At 38.1% G+C, this 17,869-nt stretch overlaps 1 protein-coding gene across 2 annotated transcripts in view; it reads right to left on the minus strand.

Moving 5' to 3' along the window:
* LOC105507235 (cytosolic beta-glucosidase) overlaps window positions 1–17,869 on the minus strand; it is a 130,462-nt gene that overhangs the window by 51,606 nt on the left and 60,987 nt on the right. The window contains exons 3-4 of one of the 2 annotated variants that reach the window (XM_011935661.1): window positions 16,232–17,028; window positions 15,374–15,497 (exon numbers count right to left, since the gene is read on the minus strand). The exons of the other annotated variant lie outside the window; for it this stretch is intronic. Of the exons in view, the coding sequence (XP_011791051.1) occupies window positions 15,374–15,497; window positions 16,232–17,028 (921 nt within the window). The remainder of the gene's footprint in view (window positions 1–15,373; window positions 15,498–16,231; window positions 17,029–17,869) is intronic. 2 annotated transcript variants of the gene reach the window in all.

Genomic DNA, 17,869 nt, shown 5'->3' on the forward strand with positions numbered 1-17,869 from the left:
GGAAACTACTGTGCTTGTGTTAACCAAAAAAAATTTTTAAAATAGAAATACAAAAAGAACACTTTCTTAACAAAATAAAATACCCCTTAAGTAAAAGAAAGCACTAAATTATTTAGAGTGAATGTTGTTACAAAAATTCATGAGAATCCAGCACACGAAATGTCAAAATTTAAAGAATATGGTATATAAATGGCCTTCAGCTACCATCCAACACATATTTTTTGTCCATACTCCATGAGCTAGTTTATTTGGAATCCCATGGAAATGGTTTTCTCTTTTTTCAATTTTTATTTTAGGTTTAGGGTACGTGTGAAGGTTTGTTACATCGACAACACAAGTCACGGAGCTTCGCTGTACAGGTTATTACATCACCCAGGTGTTAACCACAGTACCTAATAGTTATCTTTTCTGCTCCCCTCCCTCCTTATCCACTCTCTTCTCAAGTAGACCCCAGTGTCTGTTGTTTCTTTCTTTGCAGCACAAGTTATTAATATGGCATTTTTTTCCTTTTTTTTTTTGAGGCAAGTCTCACTCTGTTGCCCGGACTGGAGTGGAGTGGTGTGATCTCGGCTCACTGCAACCTCTGTCTCCCAGATTTAAGCAATTCTCATGCCTCAACCTCCCAATCAGCTGGGATTACTGGTGCGTACCACCACGCCTGGGAAATTTTTTGTATTTTTAGCAGAGATAGGGTTTCACCATGTTGGCTAGGCTGGTCTCAAACTCCTGCCCTAAAGCGATCCAACTCCCAGTCACCCCCGGCAGCCCCCTCAGCCTCCCAGAGTGCTGTGATTACAGGCATGAGACACCACGCCCAGCCTAATATGGCATCCCTGTGACCAACAATGTATCCATACAGAAAGATAGTGTAAATACTTTAATCTCAATTTTGTGAGTGTTCTGAAATTTTCACCCTTTCTATTAACATAAATTCATTTGTTCTATTAGGTTATCTTATGCTGTATTTATGAAAATGTCACATTTTTTAAAGAAGTCTATTTAACAAAGCATTGCAATTGACCATTCAAACACAGCAAAGCTCAAAATCATAGTTCCCAGAAAATTCAAAATAGCCCAATAATATACATATGGTTTGCCAAATATTAAACGTATTTGCAGTAGCTAAATAGAGGTGTACCACAGCTCGAGGAACAGGGACTGCTTTACCATTGAGTTGCTTACTTTTAATATATGTCTATATAATGAGAAATATCACTTTGGGGAGAAATTACACACAGTAGCAGTAGCAGGCAACCTGCCTGACCAACCGAACTGCAGCTACCCAGTGAGCTCCATATCAGAGAAATCACAGAATTAGAGTAGAATGCCAATTGTTGCTTCCTGGCTAGGCACCCAGGCTTCCAATTCTCACCGGACACCCATCCACACATGACCAAAGAAGGCTTCTACATTTTGACAGGAGAATCCTAATCAATCTTCCCTTCACACCAGGCCTGGGGTTGGTGTGCAAAATTATTTCTTTATCAGCTGTTTTTCCCCTTGGCCTCACTCTCCCTTTAAGGGAAACAGTCTCTGCCTTACTTCGTTCACTGAGTAAGTATTGGGGTTGTCAGCTGGGATGTGAAGGACACTATGAAAAAGAAGTGTGTCAGGTTGCAAAGAGGGACTTTGGAGTAGGGCAGATATTTAAAGGAAGGCAGAATAAGGGAGACGAAAAGGAACTGATGAATCCTATGTCCTATGTTGACCCATCAAACGACAAAAAATCAATCTGCTTGCCTGAAAATGTATCATAATCAAGATCACAAAGGAACAATAATATGAATGAATTTTTGAAGAGATGTCCTTTAACACAAATCAAGTGTTAAGGCACTTTTTACAGCAACATATAACATTGGTGTGTTGGGGGGAAAAAGACAAAGGGGAAAAAAATTGGAAAGTTCAAAGAACCACAAAAATGATAAAATGCATAGTGAAGTTTTCATCAGGAAGGTTATATAGCCTAAAAAGCCTAGTGAGAACAAGTCCAAAACATGATTGGATAAGAGTAGAGGTTGATGAAACACCAAGATAGACTGACTACTAAAGTCAGCTGGGGTGTTCATCTCTAGAAATCCATAGGAAAAGAACAAACAACCTCAAAGGTAGAAGACTTAGGTCCTCATCTGCACCAAATCAGAAGTGATGACCAGGACTAGGACCTTGTGTCAAAATACTACACAAAAAGGGCCTGGTATAGGTTCTAAGACTGTTGTTCAAGGATACATAAAGATTAAATCTAAGATATCCAACAGTCAACACACTGGCTCTGAGAAAGGATAGAAGACCAGTGTGAAGAGACTCCATCCAGCAAATGCCCAGTTTATGCACAGGGAAAAGTTTGAGTTCCAACAACCTGCAAAAACTCTTTATTAGCTTGATAGTCAGGGAATGTGGTGCCCCAGCTAATCAAATGTTTTTTGTTAATTGTTGCCACATGCAGAAGGATTACAAATTTTTAAAGAATGAGAATAAATTAAAATACACTTAACACTGAAACTAAATTGATTATAATTTAATCTTTCTCTAATTATTCAGAATGCATTCTGGGGTCATCAAGAGAAGCATAATTATCAGTGCTTGATGACTGTGCAGAAAGTCACAGTTTTTCCAAAATCCTGGTTACTGGATGCTGGTAACAAAGAATTTACTGCAATAGTTATCATTTGGAGGATTTATGTGGCAGGCATTTCTCTAGGATATGAAGTACGCCATTAATCTGCACCAAAAATACATTTTCAGAGATGATGAACTGATATTCATAGAGATAGAATAACTTGCCCAAGGTTCACAACGTGAAAGAGTATCAGAGCCAGATTTTGAACGTGGATCTGTCTTTAAAGAATATACTCTTTCTGAAACCATGTCTTTTGCAGCAACAGAGATGAAGCTGAAGGCCATTCTCCTAAGAGAAATCACTCTGAAACAGAAAATTAAATGTTGTATGTCTTTACTTATAAGCGGAAACTAATGGTACACATGGATGTACAGAAGGAAATTAAATAGTCAGACACTAGACACTGAAGTGGGGAGAGTTGGAGGATGGATGAAGGTTGAAAATTACCTATTGGGTATAATGTTCACTGTTTGGGTGACGGGTACACAAGAAGCCCAAATCTTGCCATTATACAATATATCCATGTGCATCCTGCATATGTATCCACTGAATCTATCTAAATCAATCAGTCAATCAATCAATCAATCAAAGAATATGCTCTTTCACTATGTCAAACAAGCAAACCCTTGTGGCCTAAGAGTATTCATAATGAAGTTCTCTGCCTGACTATACAAAACTTGTACACAATCAATGGGTCAAGCTATTTGTTTTTCTAGTAGTGCTAAGGGATTTTTTTCTGAACCATTCTTGACATTGTTACCGTCTATTCATGAGGGCAGCAAACTTGGGGCATGAAATATTTTTGAAGCTTCCTTTTTTTTTTTAAGGCCAACTGCTCATTCGGAGTATCAAGAACATATCCTGAACATCTCTGGGAAAAAAAATGTTTTAAGGGACTAAATCCACAGAGCCTCAACCACATAAAAATGATCTACTAATAAATGTATACACTTAAAATAGACTCATTTACTCATATTTTATGTGCTGATCTAATTTTTTATTATTCTGCTCATTTCCAACCATGAAACATATTTGACTTGACTATTACTCATAAAAGAATATGGTCATTTAAAATTATTTAAAACTTTGGGTTGTGTCTAAATATTAAAGAAATGAATTCTACTTGTTGCCAGGAGAGTAAAAAAGGTTATTTCATCAGCAAATGTTAAACATTCCTCCTCCTACTCTACTCCTATTATCTATTGTTTAGTCTCCACTCATTAATGTTTTCACCTGAAACATCAATGGCTCCTTGTTCACCTTCACTCACTAGCACCAATTAAAATTCTTCAGGGTTCAAATGCCTTTTCTTCCTCCACCCACAATAGTTTCACTTATTTTTAAAGCAGGCACTGATTCCTATAATGGACTTTCACAAACAAGGGGGGAAATGTGGCCAAGCTTTAGGATAGCACAAACTAATCTCAGGCCATGATACTGTTGCATTAGCTAATCTCAACACACAGAATACTTTGCTGTTGATGAGATGACCCTATTCAGTGAGACAGGCCTCTCTCCCCAAACTCTGCACATAGCCTTTTTAGATAAGCCTTAAGAATTACTTTCCAAAAGAAACTATTTTCATCTCTAGCACCAGGGTGGTATTTTCATTGTATTGAAGAAAATGCTACCTAAACAGTAACTTGCGGTAAAAGCAGTACTGATTGGAATAAGCTCTATGCTCAAAAGTCAGAATAGAAAAACAGACTTGCCTATGTGAAGTCTCTGCACAGACTTATAATGAGACCGTAATTCTGAAAATGCTGCAACATGATCCCTCCTTCTAATTCAGGATCTTGCCCAGAAACAAAAGTTTAGCGTTCAAGTTAAACATAAGTAAAGTTAAAATGACTATGCTATCTAATTGAATTAAATTATGCCTTTATGGTAAAGTTCAAAAGCTCATACTTAACCATCTTAAAATTTAATAGATTCGGTGCCTCTTGCCATAATCGTGTTTTGAAAGGTGATTTTACTGCTGGTGATTGTAACTGCTGTGAAGTTGTTCAGCTGGGGATTTTATACTAATGCTTTGAAATGAGTTGGTTCATCCAGTTTCCTCTCTGAGATTTTATGCTGTCTACAGTAACTTTGTTAAACTTGAGTCTGAAGTGCCCTTCTGACTCTATGAACTCCGAGGGAAAACTTTCTCAAGCAAAGAAAGGTGAGGTTCATTTTCAATGTGAATGAATAGAAGAGGAACACTCAGATTGAAGGTCAAGAAAATGTTACCTGGAACCTGAATCAATATCAATAGAAACAGCGCATTGAAGAGCAAGGTCTAATTTTATGTCCATATAAGAAAGGTGTTAAATTTCAAATTAGGTAGCTGGATAAGAAGAATGAAGAGAGGTGTTTTTTTTTTTTTGTATAAAAAAGACCATTAATTATAATTCCTTTTACTAAATTTTATAGCCTAAGAAATTATCAAGAGTTCTAATAAAATGTGATCCGTGACATACTTCTGCAGAAGGACTATCTAGAAGGTCACGAAATTCTTAGGCTGGCAGTATCCCAAAAGATCAGCTAGTTCAACCCTTTTATTTTTCAATTAAAGAAACTGAGGCACGGAGCACTTAAGAGAATTTGTACACGAGAGCTTTAAAACTCTACCATATATTTAAATTATTGTTGTCCCAAACAGAATTTTAATATCAAAAGGATATAATTAGCGTTCATGCATCTTCCAATGCATACAAATTGTTTATAATAGAATAATCTGCCGCTTTTTTAGAAGTCAAAAAAGCACAATGGTGGTATAAGTCTAATATTTCATTGAAATTCCCAGAAGTAATTCAGTTTTTCTGCTAATCTAAGCTCAATCTCCTCACCAGTTATTAAACATTTACTGAGCACTTACTGAATGCTGACTATATTGCTCAAAACTCCAAAATTTTTTTCTGGTGAGAATTTTGTCTTTAAAAATGGTGAATAAAATCTTTAGGTACACTTCTTCCACCTATGAGTTCTTATACCTTTTAACGACTTTCATTTTCTCCTGAAAATGCTCTTTTTTTTTCCAAAGATTATCATGGATATTGTCTTCAAGAATCAAAGTATCTCTCAAGTTTCATATATTCAATTGTCTTACTCAACAAGTATTTGTTACAACGTCGCTGTTAGAAGCCCATGCATTGTTCATGGCATCAATTTTTAATGTTTTTAATCACAATATTGCTGACTTTTGTCTACATAGCATCAGGCTCACTATTGAAAAAAATAAGATAGGAGGTAGTGAACAAGTAATTCACACAAATAGGAGTCTGTGGAAGTTGGCAGAAACAATATTTATATCACTGTAGAGCAACTGACCAATATAAGCAACATTGAAGCTCTAAAAAGGTAAGATGAGAAGACTACAGAGAGAAAGGTTATAGAACTGGTGAGATCAGCATTGCCTAAGGTCTGATAATCAGCACAGCAAATCCCCAATTTCATTTTTTTTTTCACTGCACCCAGAGCCAATCCCTACTAATGAATAAGATTTTTATTTACAAAACCTAATGTCAATGTATTAATTTACAATGAGGAATATCTCTTCCCAAGCATGGAAAAACTCATGTTAGGTTTCCTGAGCAGAAATAGATAGCACTTGACCATCTACTTCTTTGGATTCTTTCCATGAGCCCATAGCTATCCAATAGAATCCTTAACACAGTTAACCAGGCAATGCCTGTGAATCACACTAAAATTAAACTCTACTGGCTTTATTCAAAGGCAGTGCTTTTTCACTCCCAAGATGACTAAGAGGCATATAGTAATCAGGTTATTCTGGAGATCAGGGAATAAGAGCTAATGTAGACAGATGCTCGAGGACCACTTCATCTACACTCTGGAGGAAACCTGAGAAATTCACCTTGTTTCAATTCCAGTACCCCTCTGATCACTTGAATATTCCAACATGGCTCTCTCCTGGGACAGTTTTTAAAAATCATTATTGAATCCTCCCTGAAGCTATCTAGGGAATAGAAAAGAATAGACAAATCAATAAATAATAAAAATCATTATTGAATTATTTCTCTTCTCCCCCTTCCCCTTTTTCTAGTTTCCATTCAGCCAACTCTTCATATTGGAAAGGCTAATTTTTTTCAGATAAATTACACTTCAATTGTTTTCCTTATTGGTCTTTTTCACAGTTATGAAAACAAAAACTGAGCTTCTGCTTACTGTTACACTCTACATTTTCATGAAAAAAAAAAAGAAAAGTTAGTTTGAAATCATCTGATTTTTTTTTAAAGGCTTTATAGTATTCTTAAAATTTACTGGACCTGAGATGGCGGGAGACCTTAAGTAATTATCACTTCAGAGTAGTTGAAACTGAGTTAAAAAGCCCAAAGCGATGTCCATCAGTTGGGGCACAGCATAGATATTGGAATACTACAGACAGAGAAGATAATGGTTTCCCGTTAAAAAGCACAAGGGAAGAGTCTCTGATGTGTGATCGAGCTGCTTCTCACATGGGCAACTCCATGAAACCTGTTCTTGTGAAGCAGGTATGCCAGGTTCTATGTTTCTAAGAGAATGTGCCTGATAAATGGTTTAGGTTTCTTATCACATCAATATGTGCTTCATCAGACAAGTGTGGTGAAATAGCTCATCAAAAAACTTACATAAACTTACAAAGATAGATAGGCAGGTAGGTAGATAGATAGATGGATGGATGGATAGATAGATAGATAGATGGATAGATAGATATTTCTGTGTGTGTGTGTTATTCTGGACTTTATTATACACTATGTTAATCACTAGGTCATAGTACATGTTCTCTAAAAATGCTTAAATTGATTGTACTGTTACAGCAGCTCAGAAATGTGCAGGAAAATAAATTCATAAAATCTGAGAATCTAGATTTCGAAAAGACCCAAATAATGAGCACCAACCCCTTTCCTTGGCAGTGGAGAATGTTGAGGTCCAGATAATGTATTTTGACCAGAGTGATGGATGTCCTTAAGCAGACGCACAAAGTACGCATATCAAATATGAGAATAACATCTAACAGTCTAAGGTGTTCAGAGCATATGTAGATATAAATGATATCATTTTATTTTCACAACTGACCTTGGGTTAGGCAGAACAGCAGTTAGCATTAGTCCCATTTTACAGATGAGGAAATTGACATTTAGAGAGTACTAATGATGACTTACCCAGAGGTACACCACTAGAACACAGAACTCTGTCCATCTTTCCTCTCCAAAGCCTACAGACTCTCTACTTCGATGCATTCTACTCTTCCATACTTCCAAGTGAGAAGGAAGGACAAATGACAAGCATGCCATGGGTGGAAGTAGTAGGTGGAAATAAATGAGAAGGGCATATGGCATATTCCTCTTTAAGGTTAACTCTGTAAACCCTGGCTATCTGAGTCTAAGTGTGGTCTACATATGTAGACTAGTGGGACACAAACATAAGAAGTTATTTTCTTCATGACTTTTCAAATTCCACAAATAAAACTACCATGTATCCAAAGGAAATGAAATCAGTATGTCAAAGAGATATCTGCATTCCCATGTTCACTGCACCATTATTCACAATAGCCGGGATGTGGGATCAGCTTAAGGGTCCACAATGGATGAATGGATAAAGAAAATGGGGAATACAGTGTCATTTTCACAGATTTAGAAAAATATTATTCTAAAATTCATATGGAACCAAAAAAGAGCCTGAGTAGCCAAAGCAATCTTAAGCAAAAAGAGCGAGGCTGGAAAAATCACATTACCCAACTTTAAACTATGCTACAAGGCTACAGTAACCAAAATAGCATGGTCCTACGATTTGATCTTAAAAAGAATAAAATCCTGTCATCTGCAACAACACGGATGAACTTATAGGACATTATGTTAAGTGAAAGAAACCAGGCACAGAAAGACAAATACCACGTGATCTCACTTGTATGTGGAATCTAAAAAAGATCTCACAGAAGCAAAGAGTAGATGGTGAGAATAACATCTAACATTTTAAGGCATTCAGAGCATATGTAGACATAAATGATCTTGTTTATGAGTCTGGGGGATTCACGAGATGCCGTTTCAGAAGATACAACATTTCAGTTGGATAGGAGGCACAAATTCAAGAGATTTATTGTACAACATGGTGATTGTAATTAATAACGATGTGTTATATTCTTTTAAATTACTAAAAGAGTAGATGGTAAGTGCTCCCACCACAAAAAAAAAAAAAAAAAGATAGCGTGTGAGGTAATGCATGTGTTTAGGCATTTTAGACTGTATACATGTTTCAAAACAACATGCTGTACACAATAAATAGACACAATTTTTGTCAATTTTAAAAATTAAAAAACAAAACCTGCACACTCTATACTAGCACCCACTAGCCATTCGCATGCCCAGCCTTCGAACCTTGTTCTTCCTCTGTATTCTAACCTGGCCCCTTGAGGCTAGCAGCCATCCAGTGCAGCCAGGAGCAGCCTTGCTAGCAGTGCTGAGTCAATCCAAATCCCACCCCACATGGCCCCAAAGCCATACAGTTTTATTTAACAGGAGTTATGAGATGAACTGCTTCCTAGGGGCCAAGGTGACAAAGATGTCCTCTGAGAAGCAATCAAACAATAGATACAGAGTGAGAATCTATATTCAGGAATTTGGGTCTCTATTCTGAGCTTACAATGGATTTTTAATTGGCTGGTATTTCTAAAAGGTCGCCGTATTAACCTTTGAGTTCTTTCCCTAATGCTTAGGATTTTTGTCTAATGTACATTTAGAAAAACACAGGTGCTTAACACATTTTGTCCAGTTAAATGGGCCTCTGTGATCTGAAATTGGCATAGGCAGGTGGCTGCCAGGTCTGCACTACTTTGGGAAATAGATGCATTTCTCCTTTACCTGCTCTCCGTGGGAAGGGAAAGACGTAGGGGGAGGGAAAATGCTGACAGACAACAGCAGGGTGATTCTGTGCTCAGCATCTTGTCTTGGTGGTATATCCAAGCTGCAAGATTTATAACCTTCTTGTTACAATGTATCAGCTTCAACACTTTCAGTGAAGTCTTCAATAACTTCGATGACATCTTGCTGAGGGGTTTTGTCATTAAAAGCTGAAAGCTGGTCATTAACAAACCTTCTCTGCAATCATCTACCGCTGTGCTAACTCAGGCATGGATCTGCCTGGAAAGTTGGACTGGCTCAGAAACTTTTCAGAAGGCTGCATTTTTTTTTTAATGTGTGGGGTATATTTCTTCAGGGAAAGAAAATATGCCTCCCAACCATTTAGTCATCTATTTCTCATTATTCATTATCTAGCCTTTCCATGAGAGAACCAAATTCAACAAATATGTGTATAACACTGCTATATAACAGTCACGGTGCTTAGAGCTGAAGATATAATTATTTAAAAAAGACACAGTTCCAACTCTCAGAGAATTCACAGCACCCTCCACCCCCCGCCAAAAAAAATTAGTCATCATTTACAGAATCCTTACGAAATGTGCCAGACTTTTATTAGGCATCATAGGCATTATCTTGCTCATTTTTCACCACTCTTTAGAAGATCAGTGTTCTTATTATCCCCATTTTAGAGATTAGATGACTGAAGTGGTTTGCCTGCTTCAGAATTTTCCCAAAGGTTTTGGGCTCATAATGGGCAGAACCTGGGTCTCAAACCCATGTTTTCTGACTTCAAGCATGCTCATCTGCTTCAAACAAAACTGGGCCAGGAAGAAAGCAAACAGCATGGCATTCCAGGTGGAAGAAGGATCGCAAGCCAGGCTAAAAGCACACATGTGCTGGGTAGGTATGAGAGACAGGTTGAGCACCGCTCAGATCCCCTTTCAAGAGAATTTAGGTGATGGGGACAGTATCGGCCATTGGAGCAATGGCCCTTGGCTCCCCATCCTTCCTCATCTCCATGAAAGCATTTAGACTAGAGAGGTATCCATTTATGTGCATCTACATATGAAGCCAAAATTGCCCATTGGCTCTAGAGTATCGAGGAGTGGCATAAATATTATGAATATAATAAAAATTCCTACGATATGAGAACATTTTAACTATTTGAACATCATTGAATCCTAAACTTACACAGAGATCCATGTGGCAGAACAACTCCCAGTTGCTTGACAGCAGTTTCCGCTGTCAACGATTTGACTTTTCACCTAATCTGGTCACATCCCAGAGGGAAATAATGAATGGGGGTGCTGCTTTCTCCTCCATGCAATTCACCCTAGAAAAAGCCAGAGGACCAATCCAGAAGTTCCTCAGAAAGGAAGAGAAACATGCAAATGTGGGGAAATAGTCTGCTGTAATTTGTGGGGCGATAGAAAGATAACGAGTCTTGGAATGGCATTTTTTTAATAACAAGGAGAATAACTTTGAGGTAATAGATATGTTTTTAAGAGTACACATTTTGTAATAATAATAATTGTTACTATTGGCTAAGGGGCTACTATGGATCAGGCAGTTGATAAGGGAATTTTACACATTAGCTCATGAAATGGAATCTCGATATAACAACCCTGCCAGAAAAAAATAAAAACATTATCCCCATTTTTATAGATAAACAAACTGGGGATTTGAGCGAGTTGGTAAAGGCCCTTACTGAATAATTTGCAGATCTAGAATGCAAATCTAGTTATATGTTATTTCAAGTTTTGGGCATCCTTTACTCTTACCTGCATCTACATTAATTAAATATAACCTATTCAAAGGTGTTTCATACAATTAAACAATGCAAAGATTTAAAAGGCACTAGCTGATTTCTCTCTTTTTATTCTAAAATGACATTTTTTTCTCTTTTTCTTTTCTCATATCCCAAAAGGAAACAGAAACATTAGCATACCTTTTAATGCTCGATTAATTGCTGTGGAAATCGACCTGAAGAGATCAGGAAGACCTCCAAGCGGACCCATTGATCCATCTATAGTGTCATTATGTGCCTGTCCGTATGTGTGATGTCGGAGGAAAGGCTTTGTTCGCGGGAATCACAGAACCATCATCCATCTGACTCCCTGGGTTTTGGTGAGTTCTCACCTGCAGCACTTCCCAGGAATATCTTCCTTGGCCTGTTATTATTTTTAATTGCTCACAGGGTGCTTCTTACTAGTAAAGTTCTTGCCAACCAAGATCATCAGCATTACCTCGGAGGAGTCTCAGAAAATTGATTAGCAAGTTCAGTTCTGCTCTTTTGATGAGAACTAGGATATGGGGCGTCTGAGCTTTGCTCAAGGTCACAGAACCTGTCGGCTCATTCACAGACAGCTTGAAGCACTTTGAAAGAATACACACAAGCCCAAAGTAACCAAATAGAAGGAAAAGTTTCTGTGTGGGGGGACAAATAAACACTTTAACTCAGAGGGCTCTGAACTCACAGATTATATCTTACACCAAATAGTTAACAATAATAATAATATACATGCATTCAGCCTTGTTCCAAAAAATACTACTTAGTGACTTTATGATCTCTAGCAAGCAATGTAGCCTCTTTGAAACTCAGTTTCCTCATCTATAAAGTAGGAGTAATGACCTCATTACTTTTTGAGGTCATTTGAGGTTTTGAGAAGGAAACGAGATGATGGTTTCAATTAAAACTCTTTTTATTCAAGAGATAGAAGCCCAATTAGAATAAGATTAAGCACAAAGAGCACTTTATTATGATGAAAGCAATGTTCTCTCCAGAACTTGCATGCAGACAGATCTCAGGAAAAACAAAAAGCAGAGGCTCCAGCACTGTCTGGAAGTTCTTCATGTTTACTTTTCCTTCCTTCAATGCATGGATATCTTCCCTTCTCACTGTACCTAAGCTTACAGGGTAGAACCGAGCCACCAGTGACTCACAAAGCTACATCCACCCAACCCAGTCCAACACATTAAGAAACTAATTGGGCCGGGCGCGGTGGCTCAAGCCTGTAATCCCAGCACTTTGGGAGGCCGAGACGGGCGGATCACGAGGTCAGGAGATTGAGACCATCCTGGCTAACACGGTGAAACCCCGTCTCTACTAAAAATACAAAAAAAACTAGCCGGGCGAGGTGGCAGCGCCTGTAGTCCCAGCTACTCGGGAGGCTGAGGCAGGAGAATGGCGTAAACCCGGGAGGCGGAGCTTGCAGTGAGCTGAGATCCGGCCACTGCACTCCAGCCTGGGCGACAGAGCGAGACTCTGTCTCAAAAAAAAAAAAAAAAAAAGAAACTAATTGGTTCACGTTCTAAGTCCCAGGGAAGAACTGAAATTGTCCCAGCTCACATCCTGTGCCTATTTTGGACCAGTCAATTATCTGCTCAAGGAGGAGGATTGTATTCCACTTGCATGGATGTCCCTGTGGTAAGCAAGTAGATGGGGAGGTGAATATTTTATAGAAGAAAGGGGAAAGAGACTTGCACCACAGCAGAAATAATTGGTGTCCACTACGAGAATACATAAAAAAGTTACCACACCACGGCCTGGCGTGGTGGCTCACGCCTGTAATCCCAGCACTTTGGGAGGCTGAGGCGTGTAGATCATGAGGTCAGGAGATCGAGACCATCCTGGCCATGATGAAGCCCCGTCTCTACTAAAAATACAAAAAAATTAGCCAGGTATGGTAGTGGGCACCTGTAGTCCCAGCTACTCAGGAGACTGAGGCAGGAGAATGGCGTGAACCCGGGAGGCAGAGCTTTCAGTGAGCCAATATTGTGCCACTGCACTCCAGCCTGAGTGACAGAGTGAGATTCCGTCTCAAAAAAAAAAAAAAAAAAACAGTTACCACACTATACCCAGTCCAGAATAAATATATTTATGCATATGTTTTTCTTCTCAATATATACATTTCTACACATTTAAAAAGTCTACACATTTTTACAAAGACAAAACAAAAATAGTATGTGTCTATTACAGTGAATATAGCTAGCCTACTGTTAAGATTCAAAAGAGAACATAGATGCTGTAGACAGTAAATGTTTTATATACCTAATAAACTTCTCATCAAGTAATCTGAAGACAAATTAGAAGTTCAACAAATTGGAAAACTTATTTTTTTGTCCTAACCCTATTCTCTCCTGTCTCTTAGAAACCCAAATCTTTTCTCATTTTGCACTCTTACCTTCTGTTACTTTTCTATCCTTAAATCACCTTAGTTTGGGGTCAATCATTAAGTGTTCAGCATTAAAGATCTAAAGGATGATGTAAAGCACTTGAAAATATTTGAAAAAAACAATGAAATGCGTCTATATGATTCGCGCTGAACAGAGTACCAGGCTGGGAATGGAAAAAAAAAAAAAAAAGCAATTTCTCGTTATCTCTCTTTTCCCAAAAATACACAGAGCAATTTTAGGCAAGTCATTTGTGTTCCCTGTAGCCATCCATAAATCATAGTAACTAGCCTATTTGTTCTTCAGGATAAAGCCTGGGAATATCAATAGACAAACTATGAATAGGACCCATCTACAGGGAGAAGTGGAGAGGAATCTCAGAAAACTAGAGATTTTCCTCTCTTATCAGAAGATGAACTCCTACCCAGAAGAATCTATTTTGTGTGTCATACAAAATAATTTCTTCACTTGGGTCAAATTGCAAGAATCGAATTGCTCTTTGCCAATAAACTCCAGGCCTGAGTGAAGGATCCAGTCAACAAATTTCAAATTTTGGAAAAATTTCCAGAATTCCTTCTGGTTATTACCAGTGTAATGCTGAATAGTTTTAGAAAGAATAATGTCGGAACCTCTCAAACAGAATGATAAAAATTAAGTGTGGCTATCATGGTTTTTTTAAAAAAGGAAATTTAAAGTATTATTTTACATTGGATTTTGTTGCTATGAGATGACTCCTTTTTAAGGAGGAGGAATTGGCTGGACACGGTGGCTCATGTCCATAATCTCAGCACTTTGGGAGGCCGAAGCTGGTGGATTACGAGGTCAGGAGATCAAGACCATCCTGGCTAACACGGTGAAACCCCATCTCTAGTTAAAATACAAAAAATTAGCCTGGCATGGTGGCGGAAGCCTGTAGTCCTAGCTACTTAGGAGGCTGAGGCAGAAGAATGGCTTGAACCCAGGAGGCGGAGCTTGCAGTGAGCCGAGATAGCACCACTGCACTCCAGCCTGGGCGACAGAGTGAAACTCCATCTCTAAAAAAAAGGAGGAAGCAACAAATAATGGGAGAGGAGGTGCTAACCGGCCTAGAAATCTGTGTTACCAATTAAAGATTATTCCTTCATGACTGTTTTCAAATATGATAAGAATTCATATGTAAAGAATTCCATGGAGGGAAAAGAGGTACCAAAATAACAACATTATCTTAAAACACAACTCACATTTTCCATACGACAATAAAAATGTGTCTAACTGGGCTGCTTGGTTACAGCTTAAATGCAACACACATTGAGGGAGGACTTTTTTTGTGCCATTTTTAAGTTTATTGCACCGATGCTTAATTTGGGTTCTTTAAAAATCCTGTCATCTCATTTTTTTTGCTAGTTGGGATATTAAAATATGCAAATAAGCATGTTATAGTTGATCAGTGCTAATCTTTTTTGTAATAACTGATGTTCTCTCCCAACAGCCACCACTCCTTCTGTTCTTGTCACCTTCACCCGGGAGTCACAAAATGCTGAAGACAGTCACTTTTTACTTGATTCAATTTCAGGAGGTTGTAGCTAGGCCAAAATCCTCCACTTCCTCTTTCCTACTTTTCCCCCCTCTCCTAATTATATGGCTTTACATTGATTTACATGGATTTCACCTTTCAAAAATTATTGGTCTTTGCTGAATGCAAATAAGCAAATGGGAAAATTATATTAAGTATGCACAATTGATCTCTCATCATTTCAAATGGTACCTTTGAACAGTTCCTGAAATATCTGTCTGAAATGCTCCCAGCGTTGAGTGTCATCAAGAGGCGCTGGGTCACTCTGGGGAAACCCATTCTCAGTGATATAAATTACAGGGTTATTATATGTATCCTAGAAAAAGAGAACAGAAATTTTATTCCAAACAGATGTTTTAAAAAAGAAAGTTCATAAAATCAGGTACATTACCCTCTATCTTCTGTAAGCTACAATCCCAAAACTAGTTTTCATCAAATTGCACTGACCCTATTAACTTAATTTTCCATGCATTGACCTTTTATAACTAACAATGGAAACGCAAAACTGTGCAAATGTCCATGAAGACAGTCAAATGACTCTCATTATAATGAGAAGACAGAAATATCTTTCTTCCATCAGCATCTGTTGGCTGTCACTGCTCCTTAACCCTTCAGTCCTGCCAGCAGCTACATTCGACATCCCCCACAGGAGGGGTTCTGAAAACCTGTACTTGAAATTTTAATTTTAGCTAACTGGATGTCATCCAATATAGTTGAGAAACAAAAAAAAGATCCAGCTATCTCAATCCTTAAAATGTCTTTTATAATCATAGTTGTGGCACCAGATTGAAAAATATATCCAAACTACTTCTATAGCCACAACTAACTTTAACAACAAATCCTAGACTTTGACCACTGCTTTTGAAACCTTTACCAGCTAGTTACCCCTCATCAGCTCAAATCCTAATCTGCTCTTCCCAGGCCAGCAAATGTATATGCTATTACCTAAAGTAATTCTTTTTCGGGTCCATATATACATATACATATGCCTGTCTTGCCCACCTTCACATATTTGGGTGTACATGGACACACAAAAAATCATGCATTTACCTTAATATACTTCAGTAGTTTACGTACTCCCCATGGTACCACATAAATCCAATCCACATTTTTCCAAGATGGATCTGGAAAAAATTCAATTTCCGCATCCTGGAGAATACCTAATTCTCCTTTCTTATTCTCCTGGTATTTGATTAAGCGAGTTGTATAATATTGCACAGCAAAAAAATCAGCAGTGCCTTTGATCATTTTCTTCTCTTCTTCAGTAAATTCTGGAAGCCTCGATGATGGATAGCCTTGCTTTTGACTCATGGAGGCAATCTGAGACTTGACAACTTCAGGATAATCACCATCGATGAATATGGGTTTAGCAAAGAAATCCAGATGGAATTTGATGGCTCTTTTAGCAGCTTCCTGGTCAGACACTGAGTTGGGATCTGCGGGTTCCAACCAGACCGCAAAAAGTGATAGGGACACCATACCTTTCTGCTCTTTTCGAAACAGGGAATCATAGCTGTGCCAGGATCTGGCATGAGCCTTAATCAAATTATGAGCTGCCTGATAACCTCCAGTTCCGAAGTGAGGGATACCTGGAGGAAACATACCTAAGTCATATGCCATCACGGAAAGAACATTAGCTTCATTTATGGTGATCCATTGCTTGACACGATCCCCAAAGGTACTGAAGCAAAACTGAGCATATTTGTCAAAGGATTCAATGATAGACTCTGACAACCAACCTCCTTGGTCTTCTAAAGCCTGTGGCAAATCAAAGTGGTAGAGTGTCACAATGGGAGTAACCCCATTTTTTAACAAATCATCAATGATCTTGTTGTAATAATCAATTCCTAGGAGGAAAAAAGAAAGTGTTCAAAGAAGAAAAGTTATTTGTAGTATATTGGCAATAAATTTTAAAAAGGGAGAAGATCAAATAATTTTCTGAATGACTTTTACTCAAAACAAGTTTTATTACTTCCTCAATATAATCAATGAAAGACTGAGAGGAAATACTGAGAATTCCAAAGAAGAGTAGTTGATCAAGAAGTAGGAGTTTAATGGGGTGACATGATTGAAAGATAAATGTATTGAAATTGATACATTTAGGCAGATCGCTGTTACCTAACTTTGTGTTTTTTTCATACTTATTCAAATGATTTCATGCATTTCTATGTATGCTCATTTTTGTCCCTTAGCCCTACTAGAATATAAGCCCCATGATAGCAGGGGGCTTGTTTAATTCACCTCTGGATCTCCAAATCCTGGGACAGTACCAGAAATTTAGAGGTTAATAAATATTTGTTTAATAAATGCAAGGATCCAATGGTATTAAGTATAAAGTAAAGGAATTGATCCAGATGACTGCCTTAATGCTTTTCCAGGTCTATTAGTCTCACAAGTCTAGGAAAACAGACCTACTGAGAATGAACTAGAGCTCAGCATCGGCCCCAGAATCTGGGTTACAAGGGCAGACAGCCAGAGGCTTGGGACATTAAGAGTACCCGGTTGGAGGTTTGCTCTGAAACCCTAACATAGTTCATGGGGATACACAGCCACCTCTGGCTGTCATCTGATTTTTCCAAGACTGCAAGTGTGTAAGAGAGAGTTTTTAGGCTTGCTACCGAGTTCTGAAGAAAGTTTCTAAATTGAACATGGCCTGGCTCAGAATTTATGTCAAGAATTCACTGAATC

The sequence above is a fragment of the Colobus angolensis genome, unplaced genomic scaffold, assembly GCF_000951035.1.
Source record: "Colobus angolensis palliatus isolate OR3802 unplaced genomic scaffold, Cang.pa_1.0 Scaffold146, whole genome shotgun sequence".
NCBI lineage: Eukaryota > Metazoa > Chordata > Mammalia > Primates > Cercopithecidae > Colobus > Colobus angolensis.